This window comes from Nyctereutes procyonoides, unplaced genomic scaffold (assembly GCF_905146905.1).
Source record: "Nyctereutes procyonoides isolate TBG_1078 unplaced genomic scaffold, NYPRO_anot_genome, whole genome shotgun sequence".
NCBI lineage: Eukaryota > Metazoa > Chordata > Mammalia > Carnivora > Canidae > Nyctereutes > Nyctereutes procyonoides.
This window is the reverse complement of record NW_026575011.1, coordinates 189,872-211,556: the sequence shown is the minus strand read 5'-3', so window position 1 is coordinate 211,556 and position 21,685 is coordinate 189,872. Positions and strand designations below refer to the sequence as shown.

The 21,685-nt window shown below is 67.9% G+C and overlaps 2 protein-coding genes and 1 pseudogene across 2 annotated transcripts; 1 reads left to right on the top strand and 2 right to left on the bottom strand.

The window, feature by feature from the left end:
• Nucleotides 1–244: 244 nt before the first annotated feature.
• Nucleotides 245–15,202, bottom strand: LOC129517633 (RAC-alpha serine/threonine-protein kinase-like). Its single transcript, XM_055337580.1, has 12 exons — nt 15,123–15,202; nt 6,870–6,998; nt 3,693–3,804; nt 3,404–3,551; nt 3,131–3,262; nt 2,985–3,050; nt 1,749–1,817; nt 1,509–1,634; nt 1,309–1,437; nt 1,013–1,227; nt 483–579; nt 245–358 (listed from the first exon to the last, which is right to left on the bottom strand). Exons 1-12 carry the CDS (start codon nt 15,166–15,168, stop codon nt 245–247), a joined length of 1,383 nt encoding a protein of 460 aa, XP_055193555.1. The 5' UTR covers nt 15,169–15,202.
• Nucleotides 15,203–16,540: 1,338 nt separating this feature from the next.
• On the top strand, nt 16,541–18,854 carry LOC129517564 (zinc finger and BTB domain-containing protein 42-like). Its single transcript, XM_055337492.1, has 4 exons — nt 16,541–16,674; nt 17,160–17,407; nt 17,498–17,877; nt 18,819–18,854. Exons 1-4 carry the CDS (start codon nt 16,541–16,543, stop codon nt 18,852–18,854), a joined length of 798 nt encoding a protein of 265 aa, XP_055193467.1.
• Nucleotides 18,230–18,791, bottom strand: LOC129517834 (M-phase-specific PLK1-interacting protein-like; annotated as a pseudogene).
• Nucleotides 18,855–21,685: the final 2,831 nt, after the last annotated feature.

Genomic DNA, 21,685 nt, shown 5'->3' with positions numbered 1-21,685 from the left:
AGGTAGGAGTCTATTTGGTGACAGGTGTGCAGCACGCCCTGGTACAGGCTTCCTGACCTGCTGGGCCACTGCGCCCCCCAAGTCGCTCAGAGGGCGAAGGACAGAGGGATGGGGGCAAGCAGCAGCTGCCTCGCTCCTGGGAGGCCTCCTGCATGCGCTAGGCAAGCAGGTGCTGTGCTCCGATCGCACGTGCTCAGAGCGGCAGGACGGACTGTGGACAAGTGGAGAGAGTGGGAAGGCAGGGTTAGGGCCCCCGCTCCACTGCCAGCCTTCCACGGGCAGCCTCAGGTACCGGAAAGCCTGAAGCCCAAAGCTGACAGGGCGCCGGGTTCGGGGAGTCCACGCCCCCACACTCCCTCTGGGGGTTGGACAGAGGGAGGACCCTGCGGGAGGACCCTGTGCAGGGCTTGGGAGGAAATCCCGCCGTGCAGACCCTGTAAGCCTGGAGAAGGGGGGAGAAGGGGGGAGATGCGCCAGGCCACCGCACACACCTTCTTCTCATACACGTCCTGCCACACGATGCTAGCGAAGAAGCGGTGCTGCATGATCTCCTTGGCGTCCTCTGAGCCCCCTCCGAGCCTGCGGAGGGACACGTCAGGTGCTGCCACTGCCTGACTCAGGGCTCAGGCCCCTCACCGGGCCCTCCTCCTGCTGGGGTCTCGGGGCAGCAGGGAGGACGGTGCAGGGGGCACAGCCTGGGGCTGGGGGGCACGGGAGAGGGGAGCCGGTTTGAGGCTGATGGTCCTGGGGCGGGGGATGGCATTGCCTCCCTGGGGGCTGTGGACAACACCAGGCCATGGGCCAGGCTCCTGCACGAGGAGGACATCGGGGAGGCAGGGCAGGGTCTTCCTGAGCAGGTGTGAGAGGCTGCAAGGTCTCCACCGGCCCTGGCCGAGGACGTCACACATCAGCCACCAGCATGGCCCGGAGGCTGGCCCGCTGTCCCTGGGGCGCACGGGCACGGGGGTAGGGTGGCCCACCAGCCCCTGCTGGCTCAGGGCCGAGGGCTCACCTCTGCTTGGGGTCCTTTTTGAGCAGCCCTGAGAGCAGGGACTTGGCCTCGGGGCTGAGCGTGCGCGGGAAGCGCAGCTCCTCCGTGAGGATGAGCTCGAAGAGCTTCTCGTGGTCCTGGTTGTAGAAGGGCAGGCGGCCGCACAGCATCTCGTACATGACCACGCCCAGCCCCCACCAGTCCACCGCCCGGCCGTAGTCGTTGTCCTCCAGCACCTGGGGACGCAGGGGCGCGGGTCACAGGCCGCCCGGGGGACGCGGGGGCCCAGGCCCCATGGGGACGCCGCAGGTGCGCACCTCCGGGGCCAGGTACTCGGGCGTCCCGCAGAAGGTCTTCATGGTGGCTCCGTCCTTGATGCCTTCCTTGCACAGCCCGAAGTCCGTGATCTTGATGTGCCCGTCCTTGTCCAGCATGAGGTTCTCCAGCTGTGGGGGGGGCGGGTCAGTGCCAGCCCCACCCCCTGCAGCGCACCCCCCAGGCCACTCCCGCTGCCCACCTTGAGGTCGCGGTAGACCACGTTCTTCTCCGAGTGCAGGTAGTCCAGGGCCGACAGGATCTCGGCCCCGTAGAAGCGCGCCCGGTCCTCAGGGAACACCCGCTCCCGGGACAGGTGGAAGAAGAGCTACGGGACGAGGGCGTGAGGGTGTGCGGGCTGCGGGCTGCGGGCGAGACCCTGCCTCCCGGTCGGGGACCCCAGGGCTCAGGGCCAGCCCCACGCACGCCGCGGCCACCCTACCTCGCCCCCGTTGGCGTACTCCATGACGAAGCAGAGGCGGTCGTGGGTCTGGAAGGAGTACTTCAGGGCCTGCGGGGGAAGCAGAGCTGGTACGCGGCCCCCGGGCCCCACAGGACGCCCGACGCCCACGGGCCGGTCTTGAGTCTCTGGCAGGTAGGGTCCCGGAAGCTGGCGATCCTGGTGACCGCGTGGAGGCTTCCCCCGGGCTCGGGGCCCAGCCCGGGACGGGGTACGGTCGGCAAGGGGAGGACACGCCTGGGGCAGAGCTTCCCGGCCGCCTGGCCGTACAGGGAACGAGTCGTCCCCACAAGTGACTGACCCCGGGTCTAGCCCAGCCGCCGGGGAGGAGCCCCATCCACGGAAAACACAGGACAGGATGGTTTCTACCGGCCACAGACTCAGGCAGCGGTAATAAGCTGTGCCCCGTGAGCCCTGTCCCCTCGGAGAACCTGCAGGAGGGGGTGCCACCGCCAGGGCAGGGGGGCGGGGTCCAGTGTGCACGGACCCTGGAGGCCCTGTCGAGCGCGGCAGGGTGCTGTGGTCTGTGGGACACAGAGCCTGGACACGAGCAGCAGGAGCAAGGTGACACAAATCTGAGGCAAAGCCAGCATGAAGAACGAGTCCGGGCAAAAAAATGAGACCTTCTTTTAAAAATGTCGGTCACTTCTCCTAAGAAAACGTTTTAAGGAACAGAAACTTTAGAGAAGGACAGCCCCTTCCCTACTTTGCTCCTGCTTTGGATCAGGCGGTCCCCTGGGCTGAGGACACCCTGAGTAGGTGACGCGGCCTGGGGGGGGGAGGTCCCAGGGAGAGCCCGGGTGGGGGCAGCGCCTGGCCAGACCCTGCAGGTGAGCGCGGGCCCACCCACACCTTCCAGGAGCTGGCCGAGCCCGGGACGGCGCTAAGGCTAACGGCTTTCCGGACACTCCTCCTGGGCCGAGGGCCCCCTGGATGAGGATGAGACCCTCCTGGCTCCAGCCTCAAGGGGGGAGCAGCAGGAAGGGGGCGTGCAGGGCAGGCACGGGGGCTTGGGGGCCTCCCAGGGCCTCGGGCAGAGTGGGGGGAGGAAGACCCCATTCCGTGCACGGGGGCACAAACCACCCCCGCCTCCCGGCATCCTTGCCGGTGTGCCCACCCTCGGCCAGGCACGCGGGGCTTCCGCGGACAGGCTGGTGGCAGGGAGCCCCCGGCCCAGAGCCTCACCCCCGCAGGCAGCCCGGCGCCTCCAGGACTCACCGTCAGGAAGGGATGCCGAGAGTTCTGGAGAACACGGTTCTCCGTGAGCGTGTGGGCAACCTCGTCCTGGAAGACAGGGCCCGGTGAGCCCCCGCCTGCCCCCGCCCGCCCCCACACCCCGGCCAGGCCCCGGCCCCGTGCCCCACCTTGGCCACAATGACCTCCTTCTTCAGGATCTTCATGGCGTAGTAGCGGCCCGTGGCCTTCTCCTTGACCAGGAGCACCTTCGCAAACGTGCCCTTCCCCAGCAGCTTCAGGTACTCAAAGTCGTTCATGGTCTGTGGGTCACCGGGCAGGCACCTGGGGTCAGGGGGGCCCGGCCCCCCCCGCATCCCGCATCCCAGCCCTACTCCTCCCACAGGGCTCCCGCTGGCCACAATGGGGTGGCCAGGCCCCTCCGAGCTGGGGGAGCGCCTCACCACACGGTGCTTGGGCTTGGCCAGGGACACCTCCAACTCCTCAGCCCCCGAGTTGTCACTGCGCGAGCCCGACCGGAAGTCCATCATCTCTTCCTCCTGCCTCTTGAGCCCGTCGGCCACTGTCTGGATGGCAGTTGTCCACTCCTCCCTGCAGGGCCGGCACGTGAGGCCCCATGGCCCCGGCCTGGACACGGGGGGCAGCGAGGCCTGGCTCCCCACAAGGCGTGTGCCCTCCCCACCAGGGAGCAGAGGCCCCGGCACCCAGCCGCCCCGTGCATCCATCTCATACCGCTCCTGGGGTGTCTCCACGTGGAAGGTGCGCTCAATGACCGTGGTCCACTGCAGGCAACGGATGATGAAGGTGTTGGGCCTGGGCCGCTCAGTCTTCATCAGCTGACATTCTGGGGGCAGGGCTGGCAGGTGAGTCTGCACCCCACCCACAGGGCCCACCTGCCCCCGCCCCCGGGACCCCACCACCAGGTCATGCAAAGCCCTATCCCATTCCCATTCCACGCCTTGGCTCCCCTGCTTGTAAAACCAGGGGTGGGACCCCTATTCCAGCCCTGACACTGTGCTTGCAGGCAGTGAGGTGCCCCCGCAGGGCTGGCTGAGGCCGGGTCACCTCGGCCCCATGCCATCCTCTCCCCGGGTCTCTGAGCCCGTGCTGCATGCCAGGCAGCTCAACTGGCCGGAGGGAGAGGAGGAGGGATGCCCCGGGGGCAGGACAGAGGAGGGAAAGCAGATGGCCCCTGAGCAGAAACCCCCTGCCATTTCCCCAGCCATGACTCCCAGCCCCCACCTCAAGCAGGGCCAGTCCCAGGGCAAAGGCCGGTGGGGACTCACCCTTCAGAGATGCCGCCTGTCCTGGGCAGGCAGCTGGAGGACATGACCCTCCCTGGAGGCTGCTCGAGCTGTACCCACCCCACACGATGGCATTCCCCCACCACCACCCGAGGATGGGGATTCCAGGCGCATGGCAGGAACACGGAGACACATATCCAGAGCACGCACACACCTGGAGCATGCACACACGTGGGATCTGTGCACACTGGGAGCTCATACACAGCTGAAACACACGCACACTAAGGAGCTCAGAAGCATGCTCATGGCCGGAACAGGCACACACTTGGAGCAGGCACACAGCTGGGATGCATGCACACCCGGGGCTCGCACACAACGGGAACATGCACACGCCTGGAGCACACAGCTGAAATGTGTGCACACTGGGAGCTCACACAGCTGGAACATGCACACGCCTGGAGCAGACACACAGCTGGAATGTATGCACACTGGGAGCTCATACACAGCTGAAACGCGGGCACACCTGGAACACACGCACACTAGGAGTTCCCACACACTAGAAGCTCACACACAGTTGGAACGCATACACACCAGGAGCACGCTCATGGCTGGAGCACGCACACACCAGGAGTGCACACACCTGGAGCAGGCACACAGCTGGACCAGACACACAGCAAGAGCACAAACACACCAGGAGAATGCACACGCTTGGAGCAGGTACACAGCTGGAGCATGCACACACCTGGTGCAGCCACACAGCTGGAGCACACACACACCTGGAGCAGGCACACAGCTGGGGCACGCACACACCTGGTGCAGCCACACAGCTGGAGCACACACACACCTGGAGCAGGCACACAGCGGGAGCACACACACACCTGGAGCAGGCACACAGCTGGAGCACGCACACACACCAGTAATGCAAGCACACCAGCAGTACAGGGGCTGTGGGGATGCACGAGGCCCCAAGAGGGGTGTGAGCCAGTCCGGGGTACCGCTGAGAAATTCTAGGGCGACGCTGGCCCCGTGTGTGTGAGGGCCCTAGCAACCTCAGGGGGCCCTGGCCGGGCTCGGCAGAGGTAAGGAGTGGTCTACCGGGGCTGGGCCTGGCCTATGTCAACATGGGGATGGGGGACAGAAAGCCTTGTGGCCTGTGTTCTCCATCCCACACACCTACCTCCCACTCGCTCATCAGAGACCACCAGCTTTTCCCAGGACCTAGGCGCCTGGTGTCCGTCCCACCCTGGCTTCCTGTGCCCCCACCCCTGGAATCCATCCCCAAGAAGCCCCTAGTCACGGAGGCCCCCACCGAGCCACGTCGCCGGCTTCAGGGCCCCAGCCCCTCTGGATGACACCTGCCTCCCGAGAGCCTCTGCAGAGTCGCCCCCATCCCCCCTGCACTCTGCCCGCAGGGAACATTCCCCAGGGTCCCCACAGCCCTGCCAGCAATGTGCCACGCACCCCAGTCAAGGAGGCACTGGGTGGGGCCCAGCCAGCCACCAGGCTGCAGGGACAGGGCTGCCTACCTCCTTGGTCTCCTGTCACCCTGGAGCCCCTACTCTATGGCTGCTCCGAAGAAGCCTGAAGACGCGGATGGGGTCAGGACTCAGTGGACCCAGGTCATGGTAAAGGTCCCCTGGGAGACCCCCAGGCGGGAGACTTACAGGGCAGGGGCTATGCTCCCCGCCAGACAGAAGCCCTCGGGGGGGGGTACGCTGGCCATGCCCCTTGCCCCTACAGCACAGCGCCGGCTACACCGAGAGGGTGGGCAGGACAGCCAAGGTCCAGGACCGCTCAGCTCTATGTCCCTGCCGCCGGCACGGAAGCCGTGAGTCCCTCCCCATCACCCCTGCCACCTCCCCGAGACTCTGGACCAGAACATGGGCCAGACGTGGGGGAGCTACAGGACCCCAGGCTCCCAGGCTGAATGGCAGGGAAGGCAGAGGGACCCGGAGCGTGGAGATGTATAAAGGAGCCTAGGGTGGAGGCCGGACCCCCACAGCGGGCACCTCGTACCCTGGATGGTATCCCAGGAGGTCTGTCAGTTCAAGAACGCATCACTCATCCTTCCCCCCCCACCGCCCCGGGCCGTGTCCCAGGTCAGCCCCGGGCGGCCCAGCTCCATGCCCAGGTCACACGAGCCCCACAGGTGGTGTCGCACCAGCTGTCCCCACCCCTTGCAGGTACAGAGTAAGGCCACCGGAACATGGAGTTTAGAGTAAGCATCAGGCTTTCCAGCTTTGCAGGCTGCCCCAGGCCCCTTGCGTGGCACTGCCCCCCACAAACCACCACAGGGCCCAGGCCTCTGGGGGCTCCTCCTGGGGGGACAGAGGCTCCCGGAAGCCGAGTGCTGCACTCGCACTCTCGTCCTGCCTCCACACCCAGGACCGTTGTGGACAGACCCCGGTGAGCTCCAGGTGGCATCCAGCCCGCTGGCTGTCCCCAGGCTGTGCCCCTCGGCCAGGCCCTCGGACGCCAGAGCAAGCGGGCCCCGGGACAGGTCCGGGGTGGCCAGCCTCAGAGCTCCCGGCAGCCAGAACCAGCCGCACGCTAGTTCTCACGGGGACTCAAAGCCAGCCCTGCCGCCCTGTCCTCCTGTCCAGCCAGGGTGGCCCCTGCGCCCAGCGGTGCCCAGCTGCGGCCCGGGGAGGCCGCATGCACTTACGTGCCACGGAGAAGTTGTTGAGGGGGGACTCTCGCTGCTCCACATCCTGGGGCCGCTCCTTATAGCCGATGAACGTGCCGTCGTTCTTGAGGAGGAAGTACCGGGGCCGCCAGGTTTTGATGTACTCCCCTGAGGACACGGCGCGGTGAGGGGCCACGGCCGCCGGACCCTGCCCCGTCTGCCCACGGAAACCCCGCTCCTAGCGCACGCACCCAGGACACGCTAACCCGAGGACGCTGCCCTCGCTCTCAGCAGGGCGGACGGGGGTGCCAGCGTGGCAGGGCTAAGTGCGCCCCCCACCCACCTGGGTCCGGCCAGGTGGCGGCCGCCAATTACTGCAGGGACAGCGGCCCTGGCCTGCAGGATGGAGCCCGGCGTGTGGCATGGAGGGGACAGCGAGTGGGACCCAGGGCGCCATCTGCAGCAGCCCCCTGTCCCGGGGCCGGGCACTGGGACACTTGCCTCCCCCCCACCCCACCGTGCAAGCGCGGGCATCACAGCGAAGCCAGGCCCAGGTGTCCGCGCGTTCCCCGGGCTGCGACCTGCCACCCTTGATCCCCACGCCCACGGATGGGCTACCCAGGTACACGGGGATGTGTTCCCCAAGTTTCGCCACATCAGCCATAAACAGGCGTTCACACTTAAGAACCAGAGCAGATGTCCTCAGCGATGTTCGAGCGACTCTCATTTTTCATACTGACACCCGGAAAAAAAATGTTTCATTTCCATTTTGCTGAGCAAAGAGTTTGCACAGCGATGGAGAACTTATTAATTAGACAACTGCTTTATCGCAGGGGCCACTGGGCAGCAGGTGGGGGGAGGCCGGGTCCCCACGCTCTGGGCTGGGCCCTCCGTCCCCGCAGGGCCCCGCGGCAGGGGCGCCAGCACAGGCCTGCTCAGGGCCAGGCACCGGGGGTGGGGGGGGGCTCCCCACCTCACTGCCCAGCGCCTCCACCAACCCAGTGGCCTCTGAGACCCAGCCCTGGCTCCACGACACCTGGTGGGGGCCGGGGGGTCACCCCAGCCCTACACGGCTGGCAAAGAGGGACCCGACTGAGGGCAGCGACCCGCTGAGCCCCCCAAGCCTGCGAAGACGGTCAGCTGGGAAGGCTGGGGGGGTCTCGGGGGCCCGGGACCCGGCCGCCGCCTGGCTCCCCCACACCCCTTCCCCGCCGGTGCAGCGGGTGGGCCCGAGCGAGGAGGCTCCGGGCCGTGTGCAGCCCACCACCCGCGCGGCCCGGGCGCGCGCTCCCACCCCCTGCACGCCAGCCTGGCGCTGTCGGCCCCTGATGGAGTGCCTCCCATCCCGCCAGCTGCCGCTCCCCGGGACGCTGGCTGAGCGGGGGAGCGATGAGCGCCTCGCCCGCGCCGCCCCGAAAATCCATCTTGATTCACCAACTGCCGCCAGCCCCCACCGCGCCCAGCACCGTGCCCCGTGCGTGCAGCCGGCACAAGTGCGCCTGCTCAGCCGCACCCACACGCCGGCCGGGGCCTCAGTTTCCCCACGGGGTCCAGGATCCCTGGAACGGGGGTGCCGGTGCTGCAGTACCCAGGACTCACCCGGCCACTTGGCTGTGCACCTGCAGCACTCCAGCAGCCTTCACCCCACCCCACTCCAGGGCCAGGAAGGTTCTGGAACCCAGAACTGGAGTAGGGGTTACCGGGAGCAACGCTGGCAGGGACGAGGCTGAGCCCTCCACCAGCCCCAGACTCAGGGCATCAAGGGCGGCCACGGCCGGCCCCCAGCTGTCCCCCCGCTGTGCCCCACACAGCTGAGCCCCCCGAGGAGGAGCAGCGACCCCAGGGAGGCTGGAGCCAAGGCTCCGAGACTCGCAGACCCCCTTCTGCCGGGCAGGGGGCCGAGGCGGTGCCAGATGCGCCCCGGGCTGGGGCTGCGTGGGAATGCATTCAGCCACACGTCGGGGGCCCCGGAGCCCTCCCCCCAGCGCTGGGCTGACAAGGACGGAGGGAGTGGGGGACGCAGCCACCCTGTGCCTGCCCACCGCTGTCCTCGGGGGCTGGGGCCGTGGGGTCGGGGCGGGGACACACACACCAGCCTTCACTGTGGCAGCTGACGACCACGGACGCCCGAGTGCCGTCAGGGCGCTGCTCCCGACGGGGGCCCCCGCCACTCCCTCGTGGAGACGCCTGCCCGCAGCCAGGCCACGACCCCCGAGGGCTCTCCGTCCACCGCGTCCACCCCACACGGGGTCTCAGCACAGCCCCGGGACCAGCCTCAGGGGCGCTCAGCACGGCTCACCCTGCATCCCCGCCACGGGCGAGGCGCCCCTGCCCAGACGGTCTGCCCCTGGCCCCCGGCGGGCAGGCAGGGCGCGCGGCGTCTGGCTCCCCACCCGGACTCGGCCCTCGGCCCTGCAGCCCCACACCCGCCCTCGGAGGCCACGGCCTGCCCGGCCAGCAGAGGGGACTCGGTGCCCCAGCTTCACCCCACACCCGTCCACCCGCAGTAAGGGCTCCAGCTGCCCTGGCGGCGTGGAGTGGGGCACACGCAGGCCCGCACGCGGACCAGGGCTCCCCACGTCCTCCTGCCCCCCTCAGGGCCCCACAGCTCCCGGCACGGGCCCCGCGCATCCTCCACTACAGGGGCCCTTCGGACACTGCTCATCTTGGAGCCAGCTCGTCCCCAGGGAGAGGCTGGGGACCCCAGAGGGAGGGGCTTCCTCGTAGGCAGCCCTGGCCTCCTGCAGCCCAAGTCACACTGACAGGGCCGCACAGCCAGGGCTTGGGGACAGCACGGGCAGGGGCTACGGGCCTGCGCCCTCCGGGCCCCCCGGGCACGGGTCCCGAGCCGCACTACGGCCAGGGCAGCCCGGGCGGCAGCACACCGAGGGCTGGCACCCACGCGCGGGGCAGTCGGGGGTCGCGCCGCACGCTCAGCCCAGGCCTGACGCCCGAGAGTCCTCCACGCCGTGACCCGGCCCGTCAGCCCCGGGTCACGGTCCACTCAGCCACAGCACCCCGAGACCCGCGAACGTTCCCTCCCAGTCCCCAGTTTTTGGCGAAAGTGCTAGATAGTCACTTTGCTGCAGCAGCGGTGGCGGTGGCAGGCGGCGGCTGGCGGGGTGCCAGGCGGTGCCGAGCTGTTTCTCCACAGCAAAGCAAGCCCCAGCAGGCCCGGGGAGCGGGCGCCAGCTGACAGCGGCGACCGTGCGGTCCCCTGCCGCCAACACATCCATCGCGGGCCGACAGCTGCCGGGCGCCCATTTACCTTCTCCAGCACAGTGAGCAAACGGCCCCGCTGACGGCAGCCCATCCATCGCCGCCCTCCAGGAAGGGGCGGGCACGGGTCATCTCGGGGGGCCCGGCCTGCCAGGCCTCTGCCAGTGCAGCAGCCGACACACCCCCACTCACGCGGCCCCGGGCCTGGCGCGGCGAATCACGCCAACCCGCCCCGTGACCCTGAGCCGTCCCGAGGGCAGCGTTTGTGGGGTCGGCCCCCGGCAGGGCACGAGCGGCCGCTGGAGGAGGGCATACGCTGCCCTCCCGGAAGGCCCGCCTGGCGGGGGGGCTCCTCATGCCCCTGTCTCCCTGGGGAAACTGAGGACTCTCACGGTCAGGGATGCTGAGCAGAGACCCGGTCCTGCGGGCCAGGCTGAGCTGCTCACGGGGCTTCAGCTCTGCCCCCACGCAGGCAGTCCCCCGAGTCACGGCCCGGTAGACACAGGCAGCCTCAGGAACACGGGAAGGCACTGGGGGCCGCCGGGCGCTCCCTCCTGCCCAGGACGGTGCCCCCCACCAACCTCCGCGTCGTCCAAACCCACTCCTGGGCGCGGCCACCCGCCCATCACCCCAGCCGAGACGCCCCTCCAGCCGCCGTGTTCCCCGCGCACCCACCTCCTCCATGGGCACCACCTACCATCGGCAGGCCGGCCAGAGGAGGGGCCGCCCTGAGTCCCAGCCCCTGGGACATGGCCACGAGGCGTGGTCCCCGGGCCTGCGCCCTGGTCCGGGGGCCCCCACCCCCTCCCAGTGTCCCCCAACGAGCCAGCCACTGGCTCCAACGGACGTGCACCTGGCCCCACCGCAGATGGGCTCGGGGAGGCTGGGTTGGGTGGGGGGTTCGGGGGCAGCCGCAGCCACACCTCTGCCTCAACGACCATCCTGGGGGTTGGGAGGGAGTGGGCAGCCACCAGGCTGTGGGTCCACCAGCTTCCCCCGTGTACGCCGGCCTCTTGGGCCACAGGCCTGGGGACGGGGGCTGCGGTCATGGGGCCCCCGTGGGGATCTGGGAACCACATCCAGAGTCTGGAGACGCCACCTCAAGCCCCCGGGGTTGGCAGAAGCAGCACGGAGGAACCCCTCCCCTACAGGGCATCAAGTCTAACGCCCCGAAACGCAGGCCGACTCCTGAAGGCTGGGGACGACACCTGACGGCGGGAGCAAGCGTGGGCACGGCCGCAGGGGATGCGCAGCTCCGGGAGCTGGCCTGGGGCTCGCCACCCCCCACCGCGGCCTGGGACCCCAGGGACCTGGGCCAGCCGAGTACAGGAGCCCCGGGCCGGGGCCGCCCGTGCCGAGCGACAGGAGCGGCGGCAACCAGGCCGCTGTGGGGAGCGGGCCCAGAGCAACCGCCATGGGCTCCGGTTACGGGGGGGCCCTCGGGGGGGGGGGCCCTGGCCCGGAGCCCGGCCGCGTGTGCCTGGACAGGAGGGACACCAGGGGCGGCCGAGCCAGGGCCCCCCCCACAGCGCTCCTCAGCACTTCTAGGAACTCGGGCTGCTGCAGCCCCGGCTCGCCTCTCCCGAGAGCTGGCGGCAGGTGGGGGTCTGGGCGCGGCGCTCGGTGCCGCCCCCCCCCGCATCCCCCCCGCCCCCCAGCCCGGGCCTTGCGCCCCTCCTGCATCAAGTGCGCGGTGTTGCCCAGGGCCCGCTGCAGGGAGCACGGCCCACCAGCGCCCAGGCCCCTGCCCCACCCCTGCTTGTCACCCCCCCCACCCCCTGCACGGAGCCCGGCCTCCGCAGGGCAGCCCTGCTCAGACAGCACGCCACACCCTCACCCCCCTGAGCGAGTCACCCCAGCTTCCTCCTCTGTTGTTTGTTATGGACGGAGAAGCCAACATGTTCACAAAACAGGAAACAGCCCCCAGTGGTGGTGGCCACGGACACGGCCACACACCAGGGCCAGCAGGCCCTGGAGCCCGGCTCCCGCCCCCAGGCCTGGCCCCCCTGCACCGAGCTGCCCTGGGGGCAGCCCCGGGCCCCCCACCCCACCCCACACGGCTCCAGCTGCCTCACAGACCGGGAGCTGCCAGGACCAAAGCCACAGCCACCTTGCCAGAGAAGCCCAGGAGGGGCAGCCCTGCCCTCCAGCCCAGGCCACGGGGCCAGGGGAGTAGATCCCCCCTTCCTTCGGTGTCCTGCTGAGCCCCTCACCCCAGGGGGGCGGCCAGCCACACCCCCTCCAACAAAGGACAGCTGACTCCAGGGCGGGATGTGCTCTAGTGTGTTCAACAGGCCTGGCGTGGCTCGGCAAAGCTCACACCCCCTCCGAGGGGAACCAGGCTGCACCCTCCACGGTCCCCCGCACCCACACTGGGCCTGCAGGACCAGGGACGGGGTAACGGACGGCGTCACCACTGCCCCCCACCTCAGAGCCACGTGGGGCACACAGGTAATGCCAGGGCCCCGGCAGGAAACAGGACCAGCCACAGCTGAGGGAGGGGCGGTGGGAGAAACACGGCCCGGGGAGCCCAGGCCCCACCAGGGCGCCCGGACCTGGAAAGTGCTCGGGGCACCGCAGGGCAGGGACAGGCCAGGGCCAGGCCTGCTGACCCCTGGCCACACAGGTCCTGGGAGCAGCGGTGCCCGCGCCCCCAGCGCAGCTCTCCCCCACCCCCCCACTGTCAATCCCAGCTCCCAGACCAGGGGCCGCAGGCCAGCCGAGCGCACTCCCCGCGGGTCCCTCCTGGCCGATGGCCGGCCAGGGTCAGCACAGGTGTGCCCGGGGCTCCCCGCCCAGGCCCAGAGCCCCCCCTCCATCCACCCAGCTCCTCACTGCCTTCCTCCCCTCTCCTGGTCCCCCGGGTCCTGCTGGCCTGACCCGCAGGAGAACCACAAGCCGGCTGGCTGGGCGGACGGTGCCCACGCTGTCCTGGGCTCCGAGACTAGGCCCGGGGGGCAGGGGAGCCCCAGAGCAGCTGCAGACACGCAGGCCGTGACCTTCGCGCAGGGGGGTCGGAAGACAAAACTGGATGCCGCAGGCCGCTGGATAGACCTACACCCTGGAGCACGCGTGGGTTTTTAATTGTCAACCTTTAGAAATCAGGAGAATGCACATTAAGGGAGCTTTGAAAATGTACATTTTTGGAGCAAAATACCAAGCCCACCAGCCTCCAGCAGCCAGGCCTGGGCTCAGGTGTCCGCTTATCACTTGGCTAACGAGCGTCAGAACAGCCGCCTCTGCTCTGGAAGCCCACCAGCCTCTGGGGTCCCCGTCGGCCCAGCCTGCTGCCCAGCCACCCGAGCCTTCAGCAGCTTGGGCTCACTCTCCCGGGGACCCGCTCCCCACTTGACACACGGGGACACTGAGGCCCAGAGGGCTTGCCTGGCCCCCGGAACGGGTCAGTGCACAGCTCAAGCCCCGGCGTCCCCACCCAGGCTGGCCTCCCCGCTACCCACCACGAGGGCTCCGGCCCCGGCACGCGGCAAACAGGTCACCTGGGAACAGCCCCAAAGTCACTCCCCATGGATGGATACCCGCCTCCCCACAGGGAGCTGGGACCCCCTCTCCTGGCCTGAGGCTGGGGCCTGGAGGCTGCTGAGGCTGGCTGCACCCTGACTGGAGGCCCCCCACAAGCCACGTGACAAACGTCAGCAGGCCGTGCCCTGCCACGGTTCCTATCGTTTACACGGGGAGACCAAGGCCCTGAGAGCTCAACAGATTTGCCCTGGGGGGGGGGAGGGGACAGTCACAAAGCAACCAAATCAGATTCAAACTCAGCTCTCCGGATGCCCCCTGGCCCGACACCCCACAGCCCCTTCAGAAGGCACACGCCCTGAGTAGCAACTGGAAAGGCACCCCTACCCCAGCCCGGCTGGCAGGGGACGTCCCCGTGCCTGGGTCAGGGGCCCTGGGCAGCCCCGAGGCCCAGGACCTCCTGGGTCAGCCCTTCATCTAACAGTCGGGCAGCAAACACTTGTCAAGGATGAAGAGGCACCGGTCCCACGAAGGGGACTGTGGACACGTGCTGCTGCCGGGCCTGGGGCAGGTAAGGGGGAGGGCTGGCCAGGGGTCCTGGGGGACCGAGGAGGACGGAAGCGGGGGGACCGGGTTCTTAGGGGAAGCTAGGCGGAAGGGCTCCCCCGGACCGCAGGGCCCTGAGCGTCCCGGCCTCTGTCTGCAGTCCCCGTGCAGCAGCCTCCCTGCAGCGGCCACACAAGCTCTAGAAACACAGCTGACCACATCCCTGACCCCGCGCCTCGAGTGCTCGGCAGCCCCAGCCCCTCCTCCCTGCCCCTCCATGCCTCCCCCCGCCGCTCCTGCGGCTCCCCGGCCAGCTCCCGGCCCGCTCCGCTGGGGAGCCCCTGTGCACCCTCCAAAGCCCAGACACCTGCTTTTGCCACGCCCCCTGGCTGCTCCCCATGTCTGAGGATCCCCCTCCCCACAGCCCGTGGGACCCTGCGGTGGGGACAGGGCACCCTCCTGCCATCTGCTGTAGGACGCGCTCGAGGAGTGGCTGACTAGCCAGCTGGGGTCACCAGAGCCTGGGCAGGAACAGGTCCGGAGGAAGAGGAAGTGGGGTGGGGGCAGCTAATTCCCGCTCTGGGCCAGGAGGCAGTCACTCGCCAGGGGCACCTGGACGGGAGGCCTGTCCGTCCGCCACTACCCATCCCGGAGCAACAGAAGCCCGCGGGCCCGGGGCACCGTGGGTGCGGACAGGGCAGGCCCGGCGGGCGCGGGCCAGGCGGCTCGCTGCTCCAGCACATGCAGGCCCCGTGCTGGGCCCCAGAGTGGTGCGGAGCCCCCCCAGCCCGGGCCCGAGGCGGTCAGCAGGCCAAGCGCAGCACCTCGGCCCTGGCCTCAGGAGCCCTCGGGCAGTGCCCCGGGCCGCCAGCGAGCCAGGCCTTGGACGCGCCCCAGCGTCCTCCCTGCCTTCCAGGAAAGCGGGCAGGGAGGTGGCGGTGGCTCTCCCGCCCTAGGGACCCGGCCAGGCGGCCACTACGCCAGCCCAGCCTCCCGAGGGGAGCCGGCCCCGGGACCCCCGCCCCAGCCCCAAGCCCCGCGGGCACTGACCTCTCTTGTGCAGCCAACCCTCCTTCACGATGGCCACGTCGTTCATGGCGCCCCGCTCCAGCGGGCCGGGGCCACCCCAGCGCCCCTTGCTGGCCCCTCTCAGCAGGGTCTCCCCGAGCCCAGCCGGCATACCCAGCCTCTGGAAGAATCAAGGGGCAGCGTGTGAGGTTGTGTCCACCCCTCCAGCCCCACGGTGAGGCCGGGAGGCCCTGCGCACCCAGGGTCCCCTGCTGGGTCCTTCCGCCCCCTCGCAGCCCTGAGCCACAGCCACCCCCCATGGCTCCCACCACAGCCCCCGACAGAGTCCAGGTTACCAGCCCTGCTCCCTGGGGCCGAGGCTGCAATCCCCCTGCCACCCCTCTCTGACACCCAGGTGCCCAGGGTCTGCTGGCCCTTCTACATTCCCACTTCCCCCTGACTGGCCACAGACCCTTCCCCACCCCAGAGGCCTTCCGGGTATATCCCAGCCTCCCTAACCTGCCACCTCCTCCAGGCAGCCCCTCTGACTGCTCTGGTCTACGCTGCTTGGCCTCTCCAGGGCCCTGGTGAGTGCCCCTGAGCTTCCTGCCCACAGGCCGGGGTTCCTCCTTCTTGCCCCAGACTAGGAAAGAGGAGAAATTCAAACAGAACAAAGTAGGGCCAGGAGACCAGGCGGCTGGCGCAAATGAGAGCCCGGAGCCCTCTGGGGTGACATAAAATACCTCCCCCCAAGAAACCCCAAGCCCCTCCTAAACCACAGCACCCTGCCGGTCTGAATCTGGTTCATTCATCCGGCCAGCATGGACCAGGCATCTCTGGTTTCGCCAGGCTCGGCCCCGGGGACAAAGAGAGGTTCACATGGTCCCGTCTGAGAAGCACCCAGTCCAGGCTGGTCACAGACCCATAATTACAGTATTCAGGAGGCAACAAATGGGGGGGGTGCTCTAGACAAATGCAGAGGCCCTGGCACCCGCCCTGGCCCACCAGCAGCCTTCCCTGGAGCAGACACTTTGGCCATTGAACCTGAGGGGCCCTCCGCGTCGCTCCCTGCTGGATGAACTCCTAGGCATCCCTCAAAACCCAGTTTACACCTTCACCCACTCTGTGCATCCTGGGAAAGAGCACTCTTCCCAGGCGCAGTCCTCTGCGAGCCCTCCGCCAGCCCTCCACGTGAGCACTGCCGAGGGCAGCCCGGGGGCCACTTGTCTTGGGGACCTCGGGCCCAGGACGTCCGGGGACCTCTGCAGCGAGCCCAGCATGGCTCTTCCTACAGCTGTCTAGGCACCCTCTGGCCACGTACCTTACCGGCCTCCTGGGGCAGGGTGGGGGCCCAGAGGAGGCTGCTCTGACTCTGAACCTGCGGTCTTAGGCTAAATTTAGAAGAGCGAGAAGCTCCCCCCCCCCCCCCCCCCCCCGCTGGCTTTGTGTACCGCCAGCCCATGGAACACACTTTGCCCAGGGAGAAAGTGCCCAACGTGTCCCGCACACCACTGGTGGCCGAGCACCGCGAGGAAGACCTCCAAGGACAGGGCTCCGAGCCCCAGCGGCAGGCTGGGGCCCCTCTGGGGACACAGTGGGCGTGGCCTGGAGGCAGAGGGCTGGCCTCGGAGACCTCTGGATGTCCCCCGCCCCCACCCTGGCCTACATGGGGCCCCGGTTGACAGGGTCAGACAGCTGTCGAGCCCCGCGTGTAAAAATATATCTGTGCACACACACAGGCTGGTGTGCATCTGCAGGGAGACGCACGCGGCAGGCCAGCGGCGGGCAGCCTCGTGGCGCACTCGGGGCGCACGGCCGCAGGGACGGGGTCCCCGTTTCCCGCGGCTTCCGGACCCCAGGGCCTCCACCCTGAGGGCTGGTAGAGTCGTTATTATTTAGGGGACAGCTCACGGGCCGCTGCCTGCGCTCCCAGGGCCCCTTCCTCTGCCTTCAGGCGCCGCCCGGGACCGCGGGTTCAGCTGGCGCAGGGCAGGGGACCCAGGCCCGCCAGGCGCCCCCGCCCTCCCCTTGCACCGGGGCTCGGGGCACACCCGGCCCCCGCCCCCCCCCCCCCGACAGCGCGCAGGAACCAGTCAGGTCCACGCCCCCGCCTCCGGGCCGGGGTGGGCGGCACCCCCAGGCCACCGCTCAGGCGCAGGCTGCAGGCCAGCCGCGGGCGCGGCCTTTGTGGGCCGCCGGGCACCTCGCCATCACGTACAACTTTTTGTCTCCGGGCAGCGGAGGGCTCCGCCGCGGGGACCCCGCAAACTTGCCACGGCCGCGCGCACCCCGCGAGCACCCCGCGCCCCGCGGCCGCCGCCTCCAAGGTCAGGACGGAGGCCGGCCGCACCCCCACCGCCCGTCCGCCGCCCGGCCCGCGCCCTGCTCCCCGCTCCCCGCGGCCGCGCTGCCATAAGTGGGGCAGGCGGCGGCGGGGCGCGGGGCCCTGTGCGTGTGCCCGCTGTGCAGCAAGCTGTTGCCCGGCGCGCACGTGCTGCAGGGGCACCTGAGCGCCCACTTCCGCCCCCGGGCGCGGCTGTCCCCCGACGGCCCGGCGCCCACCTGCCCGCTCTGCGGCAAGACCTTCTCCTGCGCCTACACGCTGAAGAGGCAGGAGCGCACGCACTCGGGCGAGAAGCCCTACACGTGCGTGCAGTGCGGCAAGGGCTTCCAGTACTCACACGACCTGAGCCGCCACGCCGCGGTGCACATGCGCGAGAAGCCGCACGCCTGCCGCTGGTGCGAGCGCCGCTTCACGCAGTCCGGGGGCCTCTGCCGTCACGTGTCACGTCCGGAAGTTCCTTTTTTTTTTTTTTTTTTTTTTTTAGAAAGACAAAAATGTTTTATTTTAAAACATTGGAAAACCATTGAAAGACAAATGTCCATTATATAACCATGAACGTTAAATATTTGGAAACTGTGAATCTTCTAAAATGTGGTAGGCACTTCCAAAGAGCTAAATGTTGCAAATTACTGTACTGTATGTCTTCTCTAATATCAACAATACTTGATATGATGAAAAGTACCAAGAAGACTCAACTAATTGTTATTCAAAGTCACCATCTTAGGGTTCCACTTAATGACAGGAGTAAAAGTTTTGTCCAAGATGTTCCTGACACATGAAGCTTCCGGGTGGATTTCAGAAATGTTTAACAAAAGTACCTTCCTTTTTTGCCTGTGAATGTTTGAGTATTGCTGTATTGTTGGTTAATATCCACTACAGATACTGGTTCTAGGCCAGCCCAAGGGTCTTCAAGCATTGAAGGCTTGAAATAACTTTCCAACTCATTATTCTTTTTTCTCTACCAGGCCCTGATCCAAATGGTGTAGATGTCCTTGGAGAACCCTGGGGGTGGGTCTGCTGCTGCCCTGGGGAGTAGCCGAATTGCTGCTGGGACCCCGCGGGGGACTTGGAGTAGGAGCCAGGGTAGCCGCCAGGGGACGGAGACCCGAATCGGCCCCCCGGGAAGCTGCCGCCGTGTCGCGGAGAGTGGCCGCTCCCATAGGGCCTAGACCGGGGCCCGTACGGCGGCGTGTGGTGCGGACTCCCGTACCCGCCCCGAGGGGAGGGCGGCCGCGGTCCGCCTCCGCCCGGGGCATCCCGGAAGCCGCTCCCGCTACCCCAACCTCCTACACCCGCGCCGGGGTAGGGAGGAGTCGGGGGTCGAAGGTTCTGCCGGTGCATGTCAGGAGACGGAGACCAAGCCCTCAGCGCCGCGCTCTCCCCTCGTCTGGAAGTTCCACTGCGGCCTGGTCAAGTCCCTGCTGCTGTGACCTGTCCCCGAGGTGGAACCTTGCGGTGGAGGCCGCGGGATGGGGGCTGGGGAGCGGGAGGCGCCCCTGTGCCGCGCTCCCAGCAGAGGGACCACTGCTGCCCCACCGCGGGCGGCTCAGAGCTGGGGTCACCCTCCTCCTGCCTCGCTCCTCCCCCACCCTCGGGCGGACTCCTGCTCCCAGCTGTGCCCTGACCTTGAGCACTGTCTTCCTCTCCATCCCTCCAGCCAGTGTCCCCTCTGTCACCTCCAGGGGGTGTCCTGAGGGCCCTGAGGCCGGCCCCAGGCTCCTTGGCTTCAGAACGCCCTGTAGTCCTCCCACGGGGGGGGGGGGGGCGGGGGCTTTCCTGACCACCTCCCTGACTCACTCGGGCCTTCCCTTGTGAGCCTGGCACCGTGCTTGGTAGGGAAGGCACACATCGCAGAAGCTGTCGGTGTGTCCCAAAAAGGGCCCTCGGGTGGAACAGGCCGCTCCTGGTGGGTGGCAGCGGGAGCGTCCCGGGGAGGCCCTGGGCACAGGGAGCGCAGGCGGGCCAGCAGGGCGCAGAGGCAGAACCAAAACCAGCCGGAAGCTGAGTGGCTCTTGAGTTCCAGGTGCTGGCGTGGGACGTGGGTCCCCCAGGGCTCGGATCCTGACCACACTTCAATTCCGTCCGTGAGAGGAAGTCGCAATTTGGAAATGATTCTCTTCAGACGCAGAGAGCTTCCCCTCCCGGAGGTTGCCAGATGTCTGCCCGCAGGCGTCGGGCCGATGGGCCGTGCTGCCTCCCTGCCTGAGCACAGGGTCCGGGTGCCTCTGAGCACCCCGGGCGGGGGCGGGGGTGGGGCTTGGGTCTCGCAGGCTGCTACTGGGCTGCTCTGGGCCTCACCCTGACGTCGTCGGTGGTTTGCCTGCCTCCCTGCTGCGGGCCATTTCCAAATGCTGCTCTCTACTCGGGGCGATGTTTGCGGGCTTTCCCTTCCCTCCAGCGGGGCTGGGTGACAGCAGCCATCCAGCAAGGAGGCGATCAGCTCTTGCCGGCCTGGGGTCACAGCCCCGCCCCGCTCCGCTATCACCCACAGCTCCTGGAAGGGAGTGATCTCTGCATTTGCAGTCGGTGGCGGTCACCCAGCAGATCTCGCTGCCACAATCTCTGTGATTAAGACAAGGGGAGAGGGCTGGCAGGGGCTTGTCCCAGCTCCTGGGGGTCTTGCCGGCGACAGAGCCCCCCTGGACTCCTGGTATCCACCAACTGGAGGCACTGAGGACAGAGTCCAGCCCAGTTTAAGTTATTTTCTCGTCTCCTGGCAACACTTGATGTCATATTTATTTGTCTGCCTGGTCTGGAGTGGAATGACCGGCGGCCTCACAGCAGGTGCACAGAAGGGGCTGGCTCCCTGCGCGCCCTCGGCTCCCCTGCTGTGTGGGGAGCCCACCCTGCATGGCAGAGCCTCTCCTGGTGCTTGGGGCTCAGAGGCCCTGGACTGGCTGCAGACCAGAGAGCGCCGGGCAGGGGACGCCCTGGCGCTCGGCCCACACCTCTGGAAGGGCTGCTGGTACCTCGCACTCAGTGTCCTGTACTCCGTGGCCAGGTGTTCCTGTGTGTGCGTGTGTGTGTGTGTGTGTGTGTGCGTGTGTGTGTCCAGCGAATGCCGAGGCCGAGCCATGCCCACCGCCCCAGCGGGCAGCAGGGAGACGTGGCGGCGGCCCTGGTTTTCCCCGGCGGTTCCGTGGGGGAACTCTCCCGTCCTGACTTATCAACACTGGATTCATTGTCTTCTGCAGGTACTGTGAAGTTAACGTAAAGGGAAGTGGTTAGTTTTTAACTTGAGAACCCACACAGTCCAGACGAAATCTCTATTTATGTATTTAACGCACACGGTGCGTGGGCACGCGTGGTAGAGGCACGCGGAGATGCAGCCAGCCCGAGGGGAGCCTGCCGTGCGGGGTCCTCGGGGCCGTCCCGCCCCGTGCCCACGGCCTGGGCCGGCCAGCTCCCAGGGACCCGGGGACACCTTGCTTGTGCTTAGTGCTCGGCGGGCGGTTTTGTTTGCACGCGCCCGCCTGCCATGGCAGTCTGGAAGGGAGTGCTGTCTTCCTGTGTTCACATCATCGTCTTCATGACAGTGCTAATAAAGGCCGCCCCAGGTGGAGGTGGCCGGGATTATTCCTGGGGACAGGAGTGTGTGCCTCTCCAAGCGTGTGCAGGAAGTGTGGGCACCGCTGGGGGCAGAGGAGGCCCCGGGGGCAGGGGAGGGTCCCAGGTGGGAGGCAGCCACTCTGGGGCCCATGTCTCAGGTGGCATCGCCTGCTGTGCCCTCTGGGGGGGATGGCGGGTAGGGCAGGGCTTTGGACAGGTGACACACCCCCTTTCCTCAGGGTGCCCTCCCTGCCCTGGGGGGTGCAGGATGCAGGCTGAGACCTGGTGAGGTGGGCAAGGCTCAGAGGGGACGTGTCCCTCCTGGCCCAGCCCTCGCATGGGGACATGAAGCTGGTGGCCCTCTGGGAACTCCCTTGAGCTGTGCCTTTTTCACCTGGTCCTGGCCAAAGTGTCCTCCAGAAGAGCCAAAGCAGACCGAAGGGCAAGCCAAGGGGTCCCCAAAGGTGGTGCTAAAAAGGCTGCCACGCTTGGGGCTATACCTTGAGGCCTTGACCTGTCCTGACCCCAATGCAGATCGCTGCTTCTGGAAGGTGGTGCCCGGCACCTCCCCTCCCCCACGCAGCCTGCCTCCCACTGAGCCTTCCTCCTGGACCAGGGCCACTGTCTTGCAGGGAGACCCTGTCATGTTCCCAGTTGGGCCTGTGACTCAGCCTTCTCAGAACCAGGGGAGGAGGCTGTTGCCATGCCAACC